This window comes from Salvelinus namaycush, unplaced genomic scaffold, assembly GCF_016432855.1.
Source record: "Salvelinus namaycush isolate Seneca unplaced genomic scaffold, SaNama_1.0 Scaffold199, whole genome shotgun sequence".
In the NCBI taxonomy this organism is placed as follows: Eukaryota; Metazoa; Chordata; class Actinopteri; order Salmoniformes; family Salmonidae; genus Salvelinus; species Salvelinus namaycush.
Window position 1 is genome coordinate 49,472 of NW_024058774.1, and position 18,381 is coordinate 67,852.

The following is an 18,381-nucleotide window of genomic DNA, read 5'->3' on the forward strand; positions in this document are numbered from 1 at the left end:
ACCCCCAACCATAAGTCTAGCGTGTAACAGACCCCCAACCATAACAAGTCTAGCGTGTAACAGACCCCCAACCATAACAAGTCTAGCGTGTAACAGACCCCCAACCATAAGTCTAGCGTGTAACAGACCCCCAACCATAAGTCTAGCGTGTAACAGACCCCCAACCATAAGTCTAGCGTGTAACAGACCCCCAACCATAAGTCTAGCGTGTAACAGACCCCCAACCATAAGTCTAGCGTGTAACAGACCCCCAACCATAAGTCTAGCGTGTAACAGACCCTCAACCATAACAAGTCTAGCGTGTAACAGACCCTCAACCATAAGTCTAGCGTGTAACAGACCCTCAACCATAAGTCTAGCGTGTAACAGACCCTCAACCATAAGTCTAGCGTGTAACAGACCCCCAACCATAAGTCTAGCGTGTAACAGACCCCCAACCATAAGTCTAGCGTGTAACAGACCCCCAACCATAAGTCTAGCGTGTAACAGACCCCCAACCATAAGTCTAGCGTGTAACAGACCCCCAACCATAAGTCTAGCGTGTAACAGACCCTCAACCATAAGTCTAGCGTGTAACAGACCCCCAACCATAAGTCTAGCGTGTAACAGACCCTCAACCATAACAAGTCTAGCGTGTAACAGACCCCCACCCATAACAAGTCTAGCGTGTAACAGACCCCCAACCATAAGTCTAGCGTGTAACAGACCCCCAACCATAACAAGTCTAGCAGTGTAACAGACCCCCAACCATAACAAGTCTAGCGTGTAACAGACCCCCAACCATAAGTCTAGCGTGTAACAGACCCCCAACCATAAGTCTAGCGTGTAACAGACCCCCAACCATAAGTCTAGCAGTGTAACAGACCCCCAACCATAAGTCTAGCGTGTAACAGACCCCCAACCATAAGTCTAGCGTGTAACAGACCCTCAACCATAAGTCTAGCGTGTAACAGACCCCCAACCATAACAAGTCTAGCGTGTAACAGACCCTCAACCATAAGTCTAGCGTGTAACAGACCCCCAACCATAAGTCTAGCGTGTAACAGACCCTCAACCATAACAAGTCTAGCGTGTAACAGACCCCCAACCATAAGTCTAGCGTGTAACAGACCCCCAACCATAACAAGTCTAGCGTGTAACAGACCCCCAACCATAACAAGTCTAGCGTGTAACAGACCCTCAACCATAAGTCTAGCGTGTAACAGACCCCCAACCATAAGTCTAGCGTGTAACAGACCCCCAACCATAAGTCTAGCGTGTAACAGACCCCCAACCATAAGTCTAGCGTGTAACAGACCCTCAACCATAACAAGTCTAGCGTGTAACAGACCCTCAACCATAACAAGTCTAGCGTGTAACAGACCCTCAACCATAAGTCTAGCGTGTAACAGACCCTCAACCATAAGTCTAGCGTGTAACAGACCCTCAACCATAAGTCTAGCGTGTAACAGACCCCCAACCATAAGTCTAGCGTGTAACAGACCCCCAACCATAAGTCTAGCGTGTAACAGACCCCCAACCATAAGTCTAGCAGTGTAACAGACCCCCAACCATAAGTCTAGCGTGTAACAGACCCCCAACCATAAGTCTAGCGTGTAACAGACCCCCAACCATAAGTCTAGCGTGTAACAGACCCTCAACCATAAGTCTAGCGTGTAACAGACCCCCAACCATAACAAGTCTAGCGTGTAACAGACCCCCAACCATAAGTCTAGCGTGTAACAGACCCCCAACCATAAGTCTAGCGTGTAACAGACCCCCAACCATAACAAGTCTAGCGTGTAACAGACCCCCAACCATAAGTCTAGCGTGTAACAGACCCCCAACCATAACAAGTCTAGCGTGTAACAGACCCTCAACCATAACAAGTCTAGCGTGTAACAGACCCTCAACCATAAGTCTAGCGTGTAACAGACCCCCAACCATAAGTCTAGCGTGTAACAGACCCCCAACCATAAGTCTAGCGTGTAACAGACCCTCAACCATAAGTCTAGCGTGTAACAGACCCTCAACCATAACAAGTCTAGCGTGTAACAGACCCTCAACCATAAGTCTAGCGTGTAACAGACCCTCAACCATAAGTCTAGCGTGTAACAGACCCCCAACCATAAGTCTAGCGTGTAACAGACCCCCAACCATAAGTCTAGCGTGTAACAGACCCCCAACCATAAGTCTAGCGTGTAACAGACCCCCAACCATAAGTCTAGCGTGTAACAGACCCCCAACCATAAGTCTAGCGTGTAACAGACCCCCAACCATAAGTCTAGCGTGTAACAGACCCCCAACCATAAGTCTAGCGTGTAACAGACCCCCAACCATAAGTCTAGCGTGTAACAGACCCCCAACCATAAGTCTAGCGTGTAACAGACCCTCAACCATAAGTCTAGCGTGTAACAGACCCTCAACCATAAGTCTAGCAGTGTAACAGACCCCCAACCATAACAAGTCTAGCAGTGTAACAGACCCCCAACCATAAGTCTAGCGTGTAACAGACCCCCAACCATAAGTCTAGCGTGTAACAGACCCCCAACCATAAGTCTAGCGTGTAACAGACCCCCAACCATAAGTCTAGCGTGTAACAGACCCCCAACCATAAGTCTAGCGTGTAACAGACCCCCAACCATAACAAGTCTAGCAGTGTAACAGACCCCCAACCATAACAAGTCTAGCGTGTAACAGACCCCCAACCATAAGTCTAGCGTGTAACAGACCCCCAACCATAAGTCTAGCAGTGTAACAGACCCCCAACCATAACAAGTCTAGCAGTGTAACAGACCCCCAACCATAAGTCTAGCGTGTAACAGACCCCCAACCATAAGTCTAGCGTGTAACAGACCCCCAACCATAAGTCTAGCGTGTAACAGACCCCCAACCATAAGTCTAGCGTGTAACAGACCCCCAACCATAAGTCTAGCGTGTAACAGACCCCCAACCATAAGTCTAGCGTGTAACAGACCCCCAACCATAAGTCTAGCGTGTAACAGACCCTCAACCATAAGTCTAGCAGTGTAACAGACCCCCAACCATAACAAGTCTAGCAGTGTAACAGACCCCCAACCATAAGTCTAGCGTGTAACAGACCCCCAACCATAAGTCTAGCGTGTAACAGACCCCCAACCATAAGTCTAGCGTGTAACAGACCCCCAACCATAAGTCTAGCGTGTAACAGACCCCCAACCATAAGTCTAGCGTGTAACAGACCCCCAACCATAAGTCTAGCGTGTAACAGACCCTCAACCATAAGTCTAGCGTGTAACAGACCCTCAACCATAAGTCTAGCAGTGTAACAGACCCCCAACCATAACAAGTCTAGCAGTGTAACAGACCCCCAACCATAAGTCTAGCGTGTAACAGACCCCCAACCATAAGTCTAGCGTGTAACAGACCCCCAACCATAAGTCTAGCGTGTAACAGACCCCCAACCATAAGTCTAGCGTGTAACAGACCCCCAACCATAAGTCTAGCGTGTAACAGACCCCCAACCATAACAAGTCTAGCAGTGTAACAGACCCCCAACCATAACAAGTCTAGCAGTGTAACAGACCCCCAACCATAACAAGTCTAGCGTGTAACAGACCCCCAACCATAAGTCTAGCGTGTAACAGACCCCCAACCATAAGTCTAGCGTGTAACAGACCCCCAACCATAACAAGTCTAGCAGTGTAACAGACCCCCAACCATAACAAGTCTAGCAGTGTAACAGACCCCCAACCATAACAAGTCTAGCAGTGTAACAGACCCCCAACCATAACAAGTCTAGCGTGTAACAGACCCCCAACCATAAGTCTAGCGTGTAACAGACCCCCAACCATAAGTCTAGCGTGTAACAGACCCCCAACCATAAGTCTAGCGTGTAACAGACCCCCAACCATAAGTCTAGCGTGTAACAGACCCCCAACCATAAGTCTAGCGTGTAACAGACCCTCAACCATAAGTCTAGCAGTGTAACAGACCCCCAACCATAAGTCTAGCGTGTAACAGACCCCCAACCATAAGTCTAGCGTGTAACAGACCCCCAACCATAAGTCTAGCGTGTAACAGACCCCCAACCATAAGTCTAGCGTGTAACAGACCCCCAACCATAAGTCTAGCGTGTAACAGACCCCCAACCATAAGTCTAGCGTGTAACAGACCCCCAACCATAAGTCTAGCAGTGTAACAGACCCCCAACCATAACAAGTCTAGCAGTGTAACAGACCCCCAACCATAACAAGTCTAGCGTGTAACAGACCCCCAACCATAAGTCTAGCGTGTAACAGACCCCCAACCATAAGTCTAGCGTGTAACAGACCCCCAACCATAACAAGTCTAGCAGTGTAACAGACCCCCAACCATAACAAGTCTAGCAGTGTAACAGACCCCCAACCATAAGTCTAGCGTGTAACAGACCCCCAACCATAAGTCTAGCGTGTAACAGACCCCCAACCATAAGTCTAGCGTGTAACAGACCCCCAACCATAAGTCTAGCGTGTAACAGACCCCCAACCATAAGTCTAGCGTGTAACAGACCCCCAACCATAAGTCTAGCGTGTAACAGACCCCCAACCATAAGTCTAGCGTGTAACAGACCCCCAACCATAAGTCTAGCGTGTAACAGACCCCCAACCATAAGTCTAGCGTGTAACAGACCCCCAACCATAAGTCTAGCGTGTAACAGACCCCCAACCATAAGTCTAGCGTGTAACAGACCCCCAACCATAAGTCTAGCGTGTAACAGACCCCCAACCATAAGTCTAGCGTGTAACAGACCCCCAACCATAAGTCTAGCGTGTAACAGACCCCCAACCATAAGTCTAGCGTGTAACAGACCCCCAACCATAAGTCTAGCGTGTAACAGACCCCCAACCATAACAAGTCTAGCGTGTAACAGACCCCCAACCATAACAAGTCTAGCGTGTAACAGACCCCCAACCATAAGTCTAGCGTGTAACAGACCCCCAACCATAAGTCTAGCGTGTAACAGACCCCCAACCATAAGTCTAGCGTGTAACAGACCCCCAACCATAAGTCTAGCGTGTAACAGACCCCCAACCATAAGTCTAGCGTGTAACAGACCCCCAACCATAAGTCTAGCGTGTAACAGACCCCCAACCATAAGTCTAGCGTGTAACAGACCCCCAACCATAAGTCTAGCGTGTAACAGACCCCCAACCATAAGTCTAGCGTGTAACAGACCCCCAACCATAAGTCTAGCGTGTAACAGACCCCCAACCATAAGTCTAGCGTGTAACAGACCCCCAACCATAAGTCTAGCGTGTAACAGACCCCCAACCATAAGTCTAGCGTGTAACAGACCCCCAACCATAAGTCTAGCGTGTAACAGACCCCCAACCATAAGTCTAGCGTGTAACAGACCCCCAACCATAAGTCTAGCGTGTAACAGACCCCCAACCATAACAAGTCTAGCGTGTAACAGACCCCCAACCATAACAAGTCTAGCGTGTAACAGACCCCCAACCATAACAAGTCTAGCGTGTAACAGACCCCCAACCATAACAAGTCTAGCGTGTAACAGACCCCCAACCATAAGTCTAGCGTGTAACAGACCCCCAACCATAAGTCTAGCGTGTAACAGACCCCCAACCATAAGTCTAGCGTGTAACAGACCCCCAACCATAAGTCTAGCGTGTAACAGACCCCCAACCATAAGTCTAGCAGTGTAACAGACCTTCAACCATAATAAGTCTAGCGTGTAACAGACCCCCAACCATAAGTCTAGCGTGTAACAGACCCCCAACCATAAGTCTAGCGTGTAACAGACCCCCAACCATAAGTCTAGCGTGTAACAGACCCCCAACCATAAGTCTAGCGTGTAACAGACCCCCAACCATAAGTCTAGCGTGTAACAGACCCCCAACCATAAGTCTAGCGTGTAACAGACCCCCAACCATAAGTCTAGCGTGTAACAGACCCCCAACCATAACAAGTCTAGCGTGTAACAGACCCCCAACCATAACAAGTCTAGCGTGTAACAGACCCCCAACCATAACAAGTCTAGCGTGTAACAGACCCCCAACCATAACAAGTCTAGCGTGTAACAGACCCCCAACCATAAGTCTAGCGTGTAACAGACCCCCAACCATAAGTCTAGCGTGTAACAGACCCCCAACCATAAGTCTAGCGTGTAACAGACCCCCAACCATAAGTCTAGCGTGTAACAGACCCCCAACCATAAGTCTAGCAGTGTAACAGACCTTCAACCATAATAAGTCTAGCGTGTAACAGACCCCCAACCATAACAAGTCTAGCGTGTAACAGACCCTCAACCATAAGTCTAGCGTGTAACAGACCCCCGACCATAACAAGTCTAGCAGTGTAACAGACCTTCAACCATAACAAGTCTAGCGTGTAACAGACCCCCGACCATAACAAGTCTAGCGTGTAACAGACCCCCAACCATAACAAGTCTAGCGTGTAACAGACCCCCAACCATAAGTCTAGCAGTGTAACAGACCTTCAACCATAATAAGTCTAGCGTGTAACAGACCCCCAACCATAACAAGTCTAGCGTGTAACAGACCCCCAACCATAAGTCTAGCGTGTAACAGACCCCCAACCATAAGTCTAGCAGTGTAACAGACCTTCAACCATAACAAGTCTAGCGTGTAACAGACCCTCAACCATAACAAGTCTAGCAGTGTAACAGACCTTCAACCATAACAAGTCTAGCGTGTAACAGACCCCCAACCATAACAAGTCTAGCGTGTTACAGACCCCCAACCATAACAAGTCTAGCGTGTTACAGACCCCCAACCATAACAAGTCTAGCGTGTAACAGACCCCCAACACACCAGGCGTCGCATTAAGGCAGATAAAATGCACAAGTAATATCTTGCTGTGTTTTGTAAACGCACATCTAAAATACCGTTGTAATTTCTGCTTCTAAACTCCAATGAGAATTCCCCAATGGGCATTCTATCACCCGACAGCTCTCCGACTGCTGTCTAGCTTCCCTTTCTCGGGTAAAATCCAAGATTAACTTCAAGCAAAACATAAATGACCAGGCAATCGTTTTAGCAAAAAAATATTTACTTGCGGCTGCTAGTCAAATAGAGTTGCACTTAGTCATCGGATTTTAAAAAATAAGTTATTTTCCTTTAGAAAATGCATATAGCAGCACGTCCCTGATCCTTCCCCTGAAACAAAAAAAAAAACACAAAAAAAAAAAACACTTGACTTCAATCTAAAGCTGGAAATGGTTTAAAAACGCAGATTTTTTTTTTTTAAATGTCTGCATTTAGAAAATTCAGATGTCTAGCTTGACCCGAGACAGATTAGACCAATCAAATAAAAACCACAGATTGACAAAAGCAACACACAGGCAGACCGAGACATATGAGACAGAGTACTGTAGCATTGTAGTTAAGGACACTCACCAGGATCTTGCAAACTCTGACGTTGTCCACACTGAAGTTACCAGACTCAGGGAAGATGGAGACTAGAACGACAAAAATCACCATAACAATAAAAATCAACATCCTATATATTTGATACATTGGCTGTGCCTAAAAACGTTACCGGCCATCTAAATCCTTGTTTTCTTCATTCCCATCAAAGCCAATTGCAGTGATGCAGACTGGTTAGGGCCTGGGGGGGAAAAAATGCGTGGGTATTGGGTATTCAATTGCGTGTAAACAATTTTTTCCCCCGTAAAGCGATTGAAAATAGGCACATTTTCAGAGTGTGCTGCACAAAAACCTCTTTCTTATATTCACACCTCAACACGTCCGTGGCAAGTCAAATTCAACGACTTTCAAGTAGTTTTTCCAAGAACTAAAATGTATGTTCAAGGTCCATCAACTTGTAAATAGTTCAGATTATGCAATTGTTACTGGTCGCCACCAGATGGCAGTATATCCCCGCAACCTCATGGGGGGGGGGGAAAAGCAACAGTATTCATCACCATCTTAAAAAGTTCAACTCAATAATACGTTGTTTCACTAGTTATTTACTCCATGTACATGAAATGGTAACATAAGTCAGTATTGATGTTGTAATTTGAGTAGTGAGGAGCTGAGTTTTGGAACAACACCTACTGGTTAACACACATCTCCTAGTCACATTACTACACAATTCCAGCTTAATGACTGTTTAATGGGCATTAGATAATCTACTACTTAATTAATAGCGGCTACGAAAAAGCTTCTTGCTACCGACTGGCAGCTTTAGTTAGTGTCGCCTGTCGGGAGAAGGGCCGTGTGACAAAAACGGTACGTGAACGGTCACCAGAACCGGGCTCCAGAGTACCGCAGCGGCCTAAGGCACAGCATCTCAGTGCTAGAGGCGTCACTACAGACCCCGGTTCGATTCTAGGCCGTGATTGTGAGTCCCATAGGACGGCGCATAATTGGCCTAGCGTCATCCGGGTTAGGGTTCGGCCGTCATTGTAAATAAGAATTTGTTCTTGACCGACTTGCCTAGTTAAATAACGGTTCAATCAAATACTCTGACCTGACCAGTTCGATCCTGGAGGGCCGAAACACTGCAGTTTTTTTTTATTCTACCTGGTAGTTCACTGCACTGACCTGGTGTCCCAGGTCTGAAACAGCCTCCTGACTAGAAGGAGAGGATGACAACCAAAAGTGTTTTGGCCCTCCAGGACCGACATTGACCACCACTGCTGTAGACTAAATCGCAAATAAATCTTAATTGATCAATTCTCTACCGATTTGTCCATAGCTGTGTTCGAATACTTATTAATCACACTATATGACGTGAATTGAGTATATAGTATGCTTATTGGTCATAGTATGGATAGTTAGTACGCCAAAATGTCATTAAAATCGCTAAAATACGAAGAGGACACTATTTCTGTACTTTTATGGCCCATAATGCAATAATTCAGAAAATGGGCGTGGCTTCGCAACGTTTTCAGATTTGAAGAAAATATGAAGTCTGACGAGAGCAAATACAAATTCATTGAACTAACGACAAAATGTTAAGAAAATGTTATGTAATAAATTACTTTTTAAATAAGTAACACATTATGTTGGCTGACAATTTGTTAGCTACTCTATCCTTACAGCAGCATGTACCGGTATGTTAGCTAGCTGCCTCGTTAGTTGGCTACTAATACGTCGAACTTGCCAGTTATATTAACTATATGTTATCTAACAACCCAACGTTTATTGACTTGATTATTCACATCAGTCTTAGCTAAGTGGTATAGCCGCTGTGCGTTTCAATGGACATGGTTCATTCTGGCCATCTACTCCGATTTCTCTCGCGCACCGTTGAATACGGCCAACGCCAGCAAAAAAAAGCGAAATAAATCACCAAAGCTCTGGATAACCAGCTCTGCTAGGGAGAGAAAAATGGTCTGAGTGAGGTGTTCTCTTATTGGTGTCTGGATGTAGCTAGCCAGTTAGCCAACGTTAGCCAGTTAGCCAACATTAACGTTAGCCAGTTAGCTTGGGTGCTTGACTGACGTTGAACGGTCGGATCAACTCTAGTCCTTAGCCAGAGCGTCCAGTGGGCGCTCCGAGAGCAAAACACTCAGAATTAACAATCTGACAACGCTCTGGATTTACAAACTGACGAATCTGACATCACTCTGGATTTACAAACGGACAAATCTGACATCACTCTGGATTTACAAACGGACAAATCTGACATCACTCTGGATTTACAAACAGACAAATCTGACATCACTCTGGATTTACAAACGGACAAATCTGACATCACTCTGGATTTACAAACGGACAAATCTGACATCACTCTGGATTTACAAACGGACAAATCTGACATCACTCTGGATTTACAAACGGACAAATCTGACATCACTCTGGATTTACAAACGGACAAATCTGACATCACTCTGGATTTACAAACGGACAAATCTGACATCACTCTGGATTTACAAACGCCAAGAGCGCACTCTGGCACTACAGACTGAATTTACGAACACACATGAAATTGTCAAATGTTTAGCTAATCATTTGTTACGCTAACAAGCTTGCAAGAGGTTGCATAGCAACAGCATCAACTTCGGGTAGACCGGTGAAGAGAGTTTACAGTATACTAAAATGAATGAATAGTATATACACTCATTAAGTATACAGTATGCTAGTACGGGTATTCATTATGGCTGCAAGGGAAAGTATTGAGTAGCCAGTGAAATCGTGCCCATTTCAAACGGCCTCGTACTCAATTCTTGCTCGTACAATATGGATATTATTATTATTATTGGATAGAAAACACTCTAGTTTCTAAAACCGTTGGAATTATTTCTCTGAGTGAAACAGAACTCCTTTGGCAGCACTTTCCCTGACCAGGAAGTAGAATGTCAGAAATATATGCTCTCTTCAACTTCCTGCCTATACATGGTCATGACACGTAGGAATCTACGTACACTCCATACGCCTTCCTCTGGGTGTCAAGATGATGTGAGAGAAGAAATTTTGTGTTTATCTTGGTCTGGGGTGGAATAAAAGCTATTTCTTTGACGTGACCGTCCACTTCCGGTACTCTGAAGCGCGCGACTTGGAAGTGCGATTGCCTTCTGTTTTGCTGCCGTAATGGATGACAACTATCTCCGGCTCGGATATTATTTGATACATGTGACCATATCATCGTAATGTATGTTTTTTCAATATAGTTTAATCAGATTATTGAAATTTTTTCGGGAGTTTTGCCGTGTTGCGTTCTCTGACTGTGTTTACGTTGGAGAGTTCCGTGCCACTCGGCTAGTGCCAATGCTAAGTGAAGAGGGAAATTTGCCGTTCTGAATCCAAACAACGACTCATCTGGACAAAGGACACCTTGTTCAACATTCTGATGAAAGATCAGCAAAAGTAAGACCCAATTTATGATGTTATTTCATATATCTGTCGTGCATGTCAACTGGTCGTGGGCGCCCAAGTGTTTCTGGCTATTGTGGCTACGCTAATATAGCGCTACATTTTGTTTTCGCTGTAAAACATTTAATAAATCGGAAATATTGTCTGGAATCACAAGATGCCTGTCTTTCAATTGCTGCACACTATGTATTTTTCAGAAATGTTTTATGATGAGTAATTAGGTATTTGACGTTGGTGTCTGTAAATATTATGGCTGCTTTCGGTGCAATTTCTGATTGTAGCTGCAATGTAAACTATGATTTATACCTGAAATATGCAAATTTTTCGAACAAAACATATGCTATACATAAATATGTTATCAGACTGTCATCTGATGAAGTTTTTTCTTGGTTAGTGGCTATTTATTTCTTTATTTGGTCGAATTTGTGATAGCTAGTGATGGAGTAAAAAACTGATGGAGTAAGAAAAGTGGTGTCTTTTGCTAACGTGGTTAGCTAATAGATTTACATATTTTGTCTTCCCTGTAAAACATTTTAAAAATCGGACATGTTGGCTTGATTCACAAGATGTGTACCTTTCATATGCTGTATTGGACTTGTTAATGTGTGAAAGTTAAATATTTTTAAAAAATATCTTTTGAATTTCGCGCCCTGCACTTGAGCTGGATGTTGTCATAAGTGTACCGGTGTCGGGCTGCAGCCATAACAGGTTAAGTATGTAGTATACAGTATGGTAGTACGGGTATTCATTAAGTATGTAGTATACATTATGTTAGTACGGGTATTCTTTAAGTATGTAGTATACAGTATGGTAGTATGGGTATTCATTATGTAGTATACAGTATGTTAGTACGGGTATTCATTAAGTATGTAGTATACAGTATGTTAGTACGGGTATTCATTAAGTATGTAGTATACAGTATGTTAGTACGGGTATTCATTAAGTATGTAGTATACAGTATGTTAGTACGGGTATTCTTTAAGTATGTAGTATACAGTATGGTAGTACGGGTATTCATTAAGTATGTAGTATACAGTATGTTAGTACGGGTATTCATTAAGTATGTAGTATACAGGGCCTCCCGGGTGGCGCAGTGGTCTAGGGCACTGCATCGCAGTGCTAACTGCGCCACCAGAGTCTCTGGGTTCGCGCCCAGGCTCTGTCGCAGCCGGCCGCGACCGGGAGGTCCGTGGGGCGACGCACAATTGGGCTAGCGTCGTCCGGGTTAGGGTGGGTTTGGCCGGTAGGGATATCCTTGTCTCATCGCGCTCCAGCGACTTCTGTGGCGGGCCGGGCGCAGTGCGTGCTAACCAAGGTGCCAGGTGCACGGTGTTTCCTCCGACACATTGGTGCGGCTGGCTTCCGGGTTGGAGGCGCGCTGTGTTAAAGAAGCAGTGCGGCTTGGTTGGGTTGTGCTTCGGAGGACGCATGGCTTTCGACCTTCGTCTCTCCCGAGCCCGTACGGGAGTTGTAGCGATGAGACAAGATAGTAATTACTAGCGATTGGATACCACGAAAATTGGGGAGAAAAGGGGATAAAATTTATTTAAAAAAAAAAAAGTAAAAAAAAAAAAAAGTATGTAGTATACAGTATGTTAGTACGGGTATTCATTAAGTATGTAGTATACAGTATGTTAGTATGGGTATTCATTAAGTATGTAGTATACAGTATGTTAGTACGGGTATTCATTAAGTATGTAGTATACAGTATGTTAGTACGGGTATTCATTAAGTATGTAGTATACAGTATGTTAGTACGGGTATTCATTAAGTATGTAGTATACAGTATGTTAGTACGGGTATTCATTAAGTATGTAGTGTACAGTATGGTAGTATGGGTATTCATTAAGTATGTAGTAGACAGTATGTTAGTACGGGTATTCATTAAGTATGTAGTATATAGTATGTTAGTATGGGTATTCATTAAGTATATAGTATACAGTATGTTAGTACGGGTATTCATTAAGTATGTAGTGTACAGTATGGTAGTATGGGTATTCATTATGTAGTATACAGTATGTTAGTATGGGTATTCATTAAGTATGTAGTAGACAGTATGTTAGTACGGGTATTCATTAAGTATGTAGTATACAGTATGTTAGTATGGGTATTCATTAAGTATATAGTATACAGTATGTTAGTACGGGTATTCATTAAGTATGTAGTATACAGTATGTTAGTATGGGTATTCATTAAGTATATAGTATACAGTATGTTAGTACGGGTATTCATTAAGTATGTAGTGTACAGTATGGTAGTATGGGTATTCATTATGTAGTATACAGTATGTTAGTATGGGTATTCATTAAGTATGTAGTAGACAGTATGTTAGTACGGGTATTCATTAAGTATGTAGTATACAGTATGTTAGTATGGGTATTCATTAAGTATATAGTATACAGTATGTTAGTACGGGTATTCATTAAGTATGTAGTGTACAGTATGGTAGTATGGGTATTCATTAAGTATATAGTATACAGTATGTTAGTATGGGTATTCATTAAGTATATAGTATACAGTATGTTAGTACGGGTATTCATTAAGTATGTAGTGTACAGTATGTTAGTACGGGTATTCATTATGTAGTATACAGTATGTTAGTATGGGTATTCATTAAGTATATAGTGTACAGTATGTTAGTATGGGTATTCATTAAGTATGAGGTAGACAGTATGTTAGTACGGGTATTCGAACACAGCTCGTGTCTCTTACCGCAGGCCTGGGCGATGAGGTTGGCCAGGAAGTCTTCGTTGCCGTACTGCTTAGACATGATGGCCGGGCGGATCATAGCGGTGGCCTCCTCTACATCGTGAAGGTTCTTGGCCGACGCGCACACGCACTCTGGGAGGAGCTCCAGACTCTTCTTCATCGCCAGCTCATATCCCTCAATCACCTGGGAGAGACACACACAAGGTGTGTCAGGGAAGTCCTTGTCAAACAGGTACATACAGGTCCTTGTCCATTTGTCCTGAACTTTGCCGTTTTTTATTGCGTGTCCCTACGGGACAGCGGTGTGCGGGTGTTCCTACGGGACAGCTGTGTGCGGGTGTCCCTACGGGATTCAGGATTATTTGACAAAAGCAATGTAGCATAAATAATCATTGCGACATTAAAATGGAAAAAACGGGCAGATCTAGGATAAATGTTTAAGAGAGACAGAACACTTTTGATCTGTTTGACGGGGGCGGATTTATCTTTTGTCTAACTTTATTGCGATAAATGATAGAAAACTGTTTTCAAATAAACGATAATTGTATATATATATTTATTTATTTTACGGGTTGAAGTCATTATGTCCAGCTGTTTTTTATAAACACAATATATTTAAATGGAAACGCACCCTAGTAGGCAATCGTCTCCACTATTTTCTATACAAACTTTGTAATGGAAACACAGCTAGTGTGTGTACCTCTGACACAGAAAGCCCCATGCGCAGCAGCTCCTCAGCCAGCTCCAGCAGTGCTCCAGCGAACACCAGGACAAAGTTGGTTCCGTCCCCCACCTCCTGCTCCTGCATGTGGGACGCCATCACGACCATCTTGGCTGCTGGGTGCTGCACCTGGAGGAAGAACAACCACACACAGGGAACGGTTAAATTATGAAGGCCGACGACCAGGTTACGAAGCCCGACGACCAGGTTACGAAGCCCGACGACCATCGTCTTAGGAAGGTTTATGACCATTCCAGGAGTCTTCATCTAACTCCAGTCCATAAGAACTACTGGGTGAGCAGACTGTCTCACCTCCAGCTCTCTGAGAATGGTAGCAGCATCGTTGGTCACAAACAGCTTCTCCAGGTGATTGATCACCATCTTGTTCATGCCTGAAGATTAAACAGAAAAAGGAGAATGTCAAGAAAACAATATCTCATTTAGGACAGAGTTGACACTAACAGACAGTCAGACAGACAGAGTCAGACAGACAGACAGACAGAGTCAGACATTGGGTCCTTACACGCTGACTAGACAGGGCGTGTGCTCGCATGTAGATTTGGCCCCATCCACACCAGACGCGATCAGGACACGCGGGTTGAAATATCAAAACCAACTCTGAACCAACTATATTAAATTTGGGGACAGGTTGAAAAACACAGGAAACATTCACAGCCATTTAGCTAGCTAGCTTGCTGTTGCTAGCTAATTTGTCCTGGGATACCTGAAAATGCACAAGGTCCTCTACTCGGACAAAAAACCCACAGACAAAAGGGGTTAGTTAGTTTCTTGTAATCTCTCCTCCTTCAGGCTTCTTCTTCGGACTTTATATGGCGGTTAGCAACCAACTTTAAGGTTCCTTACCACCACCAACTGGATTAGAGTGTGGACCTCAGTTCTTCTTTCAATCACCCACTTGGGTAAATGCTCCTAAAAACCAATGAGGAGATGGGAGAGGCTGGAGTTGCAGAGCGCCAAGCCTCAAAAATAGACCTAAGTTGTATTTTAGCGCCTGGCCACGCAGACGATCCTTTGACACGTGCGAGCAGTTTGGATGAAGTGAATGAATAACACGTGTACATTTATTTTTGCAACTCTCACGCACGCAATGTGAGCGCTGTGGTCAACATGTTAGGGTGTGTGTGGTCTAACAAAAGAGAAAGGACAGGCAATCAGGGAGAGATACAGCCAGGTCTTACCGTCACGTCTATTGGCGGTGTGTGTGGTCACAGAGACAGACAGACGAAGAGACAGACAGACACAGACACAGACAGACAGGTCTCACCGTTGGGTCCATAGGCAGTGCGTGTAGTCTGAGCCAGTTCCTTACAGGCTTGAATGTTCCTGAACACGGCTTCTTCCAGACCAGAGTAATGCTGGAGGATGACCAAGCAAAAAAAAAAAAAAAAAAACGGTAGTCAGTACATTTCCCCCCCACTCTTACACACATAAAAAATCCCAGGACTTTTACATTACTCCCCATGCCCAGTAAGAAAAAGCACGATACATTTGTACACTCACTACTGTAAGTGGCTCTGGATAACAGTCTACTAAATGACTCATGTATTGTAAAATGCTTACGCTACGATACAAATACACAGTACAAGAAAATAACTTATTTCCAAAACAAGGATAGTGAAAGACTGGATTTTGATTGAAGAACAAATATTTGTACTACTTGTGCATATTAGCTAGCTAACTATTTCCCATTGAGGATTTAACACGGAACAATACCAGAGGCAAAAAAAACGGTATCTATGGATACGTCTGAATTTGACATTTCTGATTGTTAGTTCATTATTGTATTTATGTAAAACCAGTTGAGAGAGTGAGACCTGCAGTTCTTTGAGGGAATGCCTTATTAGGCACTAATCTGACCAGTAGCGCTGCTAATCTGTGATGCTTGCCAGAATATATAATTTTTATACCTGTTTTTAACTAGGCCAGAAGATACGAACCATACCCTTAAGCTTGTTTACACTGAGCTGCAATGGGGTCTGAACGCAAATCATGGATACATCAAGACACTGTGCAGCATGCCGCAATATGGGTCGGGAAAACGTACCGATATGCCACTGTACTCCAAATTGTATCTTTATCAACACGGCTCCATCGAGACGATTGAAATGCTGCATGTTTCCCGGAAAACAGCCTTTTTCGTCATGCTAACTAGCAGAAGACACGTTGAACAAAGGAATAGCCTAGACTGGAATAGATTGACACTGCCGTTACAAAAATGGCTTGGGTGGCTATTGCTAGATGGGATGAAAATGGCTGTTTTCTAGGAAAAATATCAGTATTTCAATCTTATCGATGTAACGTTACCAGTGTGGCTAATGGTACAATTGAGTACAATGGCATATCCCATCCCTGCATTGAGGTACGGCACCATGGCGTCTTAATGTAATCATGAACCCAGTGTAGCTCAGTGTAAACCAGCGTAAGTGTAGTGTATCTTCTGGAAACTAGCTAGCTACTAATCCCATTCACTAACGTTAGCAAGGAGGCTATTAATGTTAGCTGGCTGAGGAGGCTAACAATTGTAGGGGCAAGTAATAATGATAGCTAAACTCCGCCTATTTCCACAACTTATCTTATTAAAATCTTATTTTAACCTTAACCGCACTCCTAACATTATGCCTAACCTTAAGACCACAACGCTTATTTTTGTTTTCGTACATTTTTAGGATAACCCGTTTTTGATTTTGTGGCTGTGGTAACTAATTTAAGTGACAACGTCCTCATCTTAGCTCACTACAGTAGCTATCAACTACGCAGTGACAAGATAATAGTAGATGCAGACAAAAAGTCGACAGTAGCCAAACTACTTTTCTTAAATTATTGTTGTGGTCATCTAAATATAAAAACAACAAGACAGATTATTATGAAGTGAGTTCATCTTTGTATGAATGAATGACAGCCCGCATGGGACGCTAGGTAGCTAACCGTTAACTATGCTACCTAAATCAGATGCCGTTGACTAGCCAGTTAAGATGCTGAGGCTAGTTAGCTAGCTACTAGCTAACACATCATAGCAACCAACCACATGTTGGCAATTCGTAAAACGCATTTTTATTCCATCCACTAAATACATAGAAAAGCTTTCCACGACAATTACAACTGAGACATTTTAAGCAATTTCCAAAAGCAAGATGAAAAGTACCTCGGTAGCGAGGTTTGATGCAACAAAAAAAAAAAACAGGGAGGAAAATATTTCGCGGCCTTGCGGCTTTCTAGAACTCTCCACATGACTTGACACAGTGCGTACCTGAACTTCCCCAGTCACAGTACCACTCTTTTGCTTAAGGTTTTGTGTTCATTTTAACATTTGTTAATCTTACCTTTGCGCCATCCTTCAACATTTGGGCGAAGCCCGGTGCTTTCGGTACGTGCATAGCCATTTTTATGTTGTTTTAGCAACCCCTGTATCCAAGATGTGTTAGCGGCAGCGTGGGGTTCGGTAGTTGCACAAAGCCAGAAGAGAGATCGGGAGGAGCTCTGTCAAAAAGGCGTCCACAACTACGGAGGGATGCTGAGGACATACATTACATTTGGCGTTTTCGGGAGAAAAAAATAATGTCTCCAGTGAACTCAACACTGCTCTCTCTGACTCTCATTGTTAATACAGACGGGCCATACATGTTAACAACTATTGTTTTATGGACACAATCTTTAGTTTTCCAGTAAGCTAATGTTCTTCTTTTGTTTAAACTATGGATGGACTGATGAATCAAAATCAAATCAAAGTGTACTGGTCGCATGTAGTTTAGCAGATGTTATAGTGGGTGCAGCTAGCTAGCACCTATCAAGTACACAAAACATTAAACATTTGAAAAAAATACAAATACAAATGAAAGATCAAGAAAAGTCAGAACAAATCTAATTAACAACCAAAATAGCACTGTAACAGTAATCCAAATGCAAATTATACCTATGTACACCGGATTCATTTACATAAGATATACTAAGAATGGTATGCACAGCAGTAGATATACTAAGAATGGTATGTAGGGCAGTAGATATACTAAGAATGGTATGTAGAGCAGTAGACATACTAAGAATGGTATGTAGGGCAGTAGATATACTAAGAATGGTATGTAGAGCAGTAGATATACTAACAATGGTATGTACAGCAGTAGATATACTAAGAAT

General features: G+C 43.6%; 1 protein-coding gene across 3 annotated transcripts in view; it reads right to left on the bottom strand.

Annotated features, from left to right (window-relative positions):
• Positions 1 to 17,724, bottom strand: part of cct8 (chaperonin containing TCP1, subunit 8 (theta)) — a 35,771-nt gene extending 18,047 nt beyond the window's left edge. The window contains exons 1-6 of one of the 3 annotated variants that reach the window (XM_038983888.1): positions 17,571 to 17,723; positions 15,515 to 15,605; positions 14,542 to 14,621; positions 14,209 to 14,358; positions 13,512 to 13,692; positions 7,377 to 7,438 (exon numbers count right to left, since the gene is read on the bottom strand). In XM_038983888.1, the coding sequence (XP_038839816.1) occupies positions 7,377 to 7,438; positions 13,512 to 13,692; positions 14,209 to 14,358; positions 14,542 to 14,621; positions 15,515 to 15,605; positions 17,571 to 17,630 (624 nt within the window). In that variant the 5' untranslated portion in view covers positions 17,631 to 17,723. Of the gene's footprint in view, positions 1 to 7,376; positions 7,439 to 13,511; positions 13,693 to 14,208; positions 14,359 to 14,541; positions 14,622 to 15,514; positions 15,606 to 17,570 lie in introns of all 3 variants that reach the window. The other 2 variants (XM_038983889.1, XM_038983890.1) reach the window with 2 other exon arrangements.
• Positions 17,725 to 18,381: the final 657 nt, after the last annotated feature.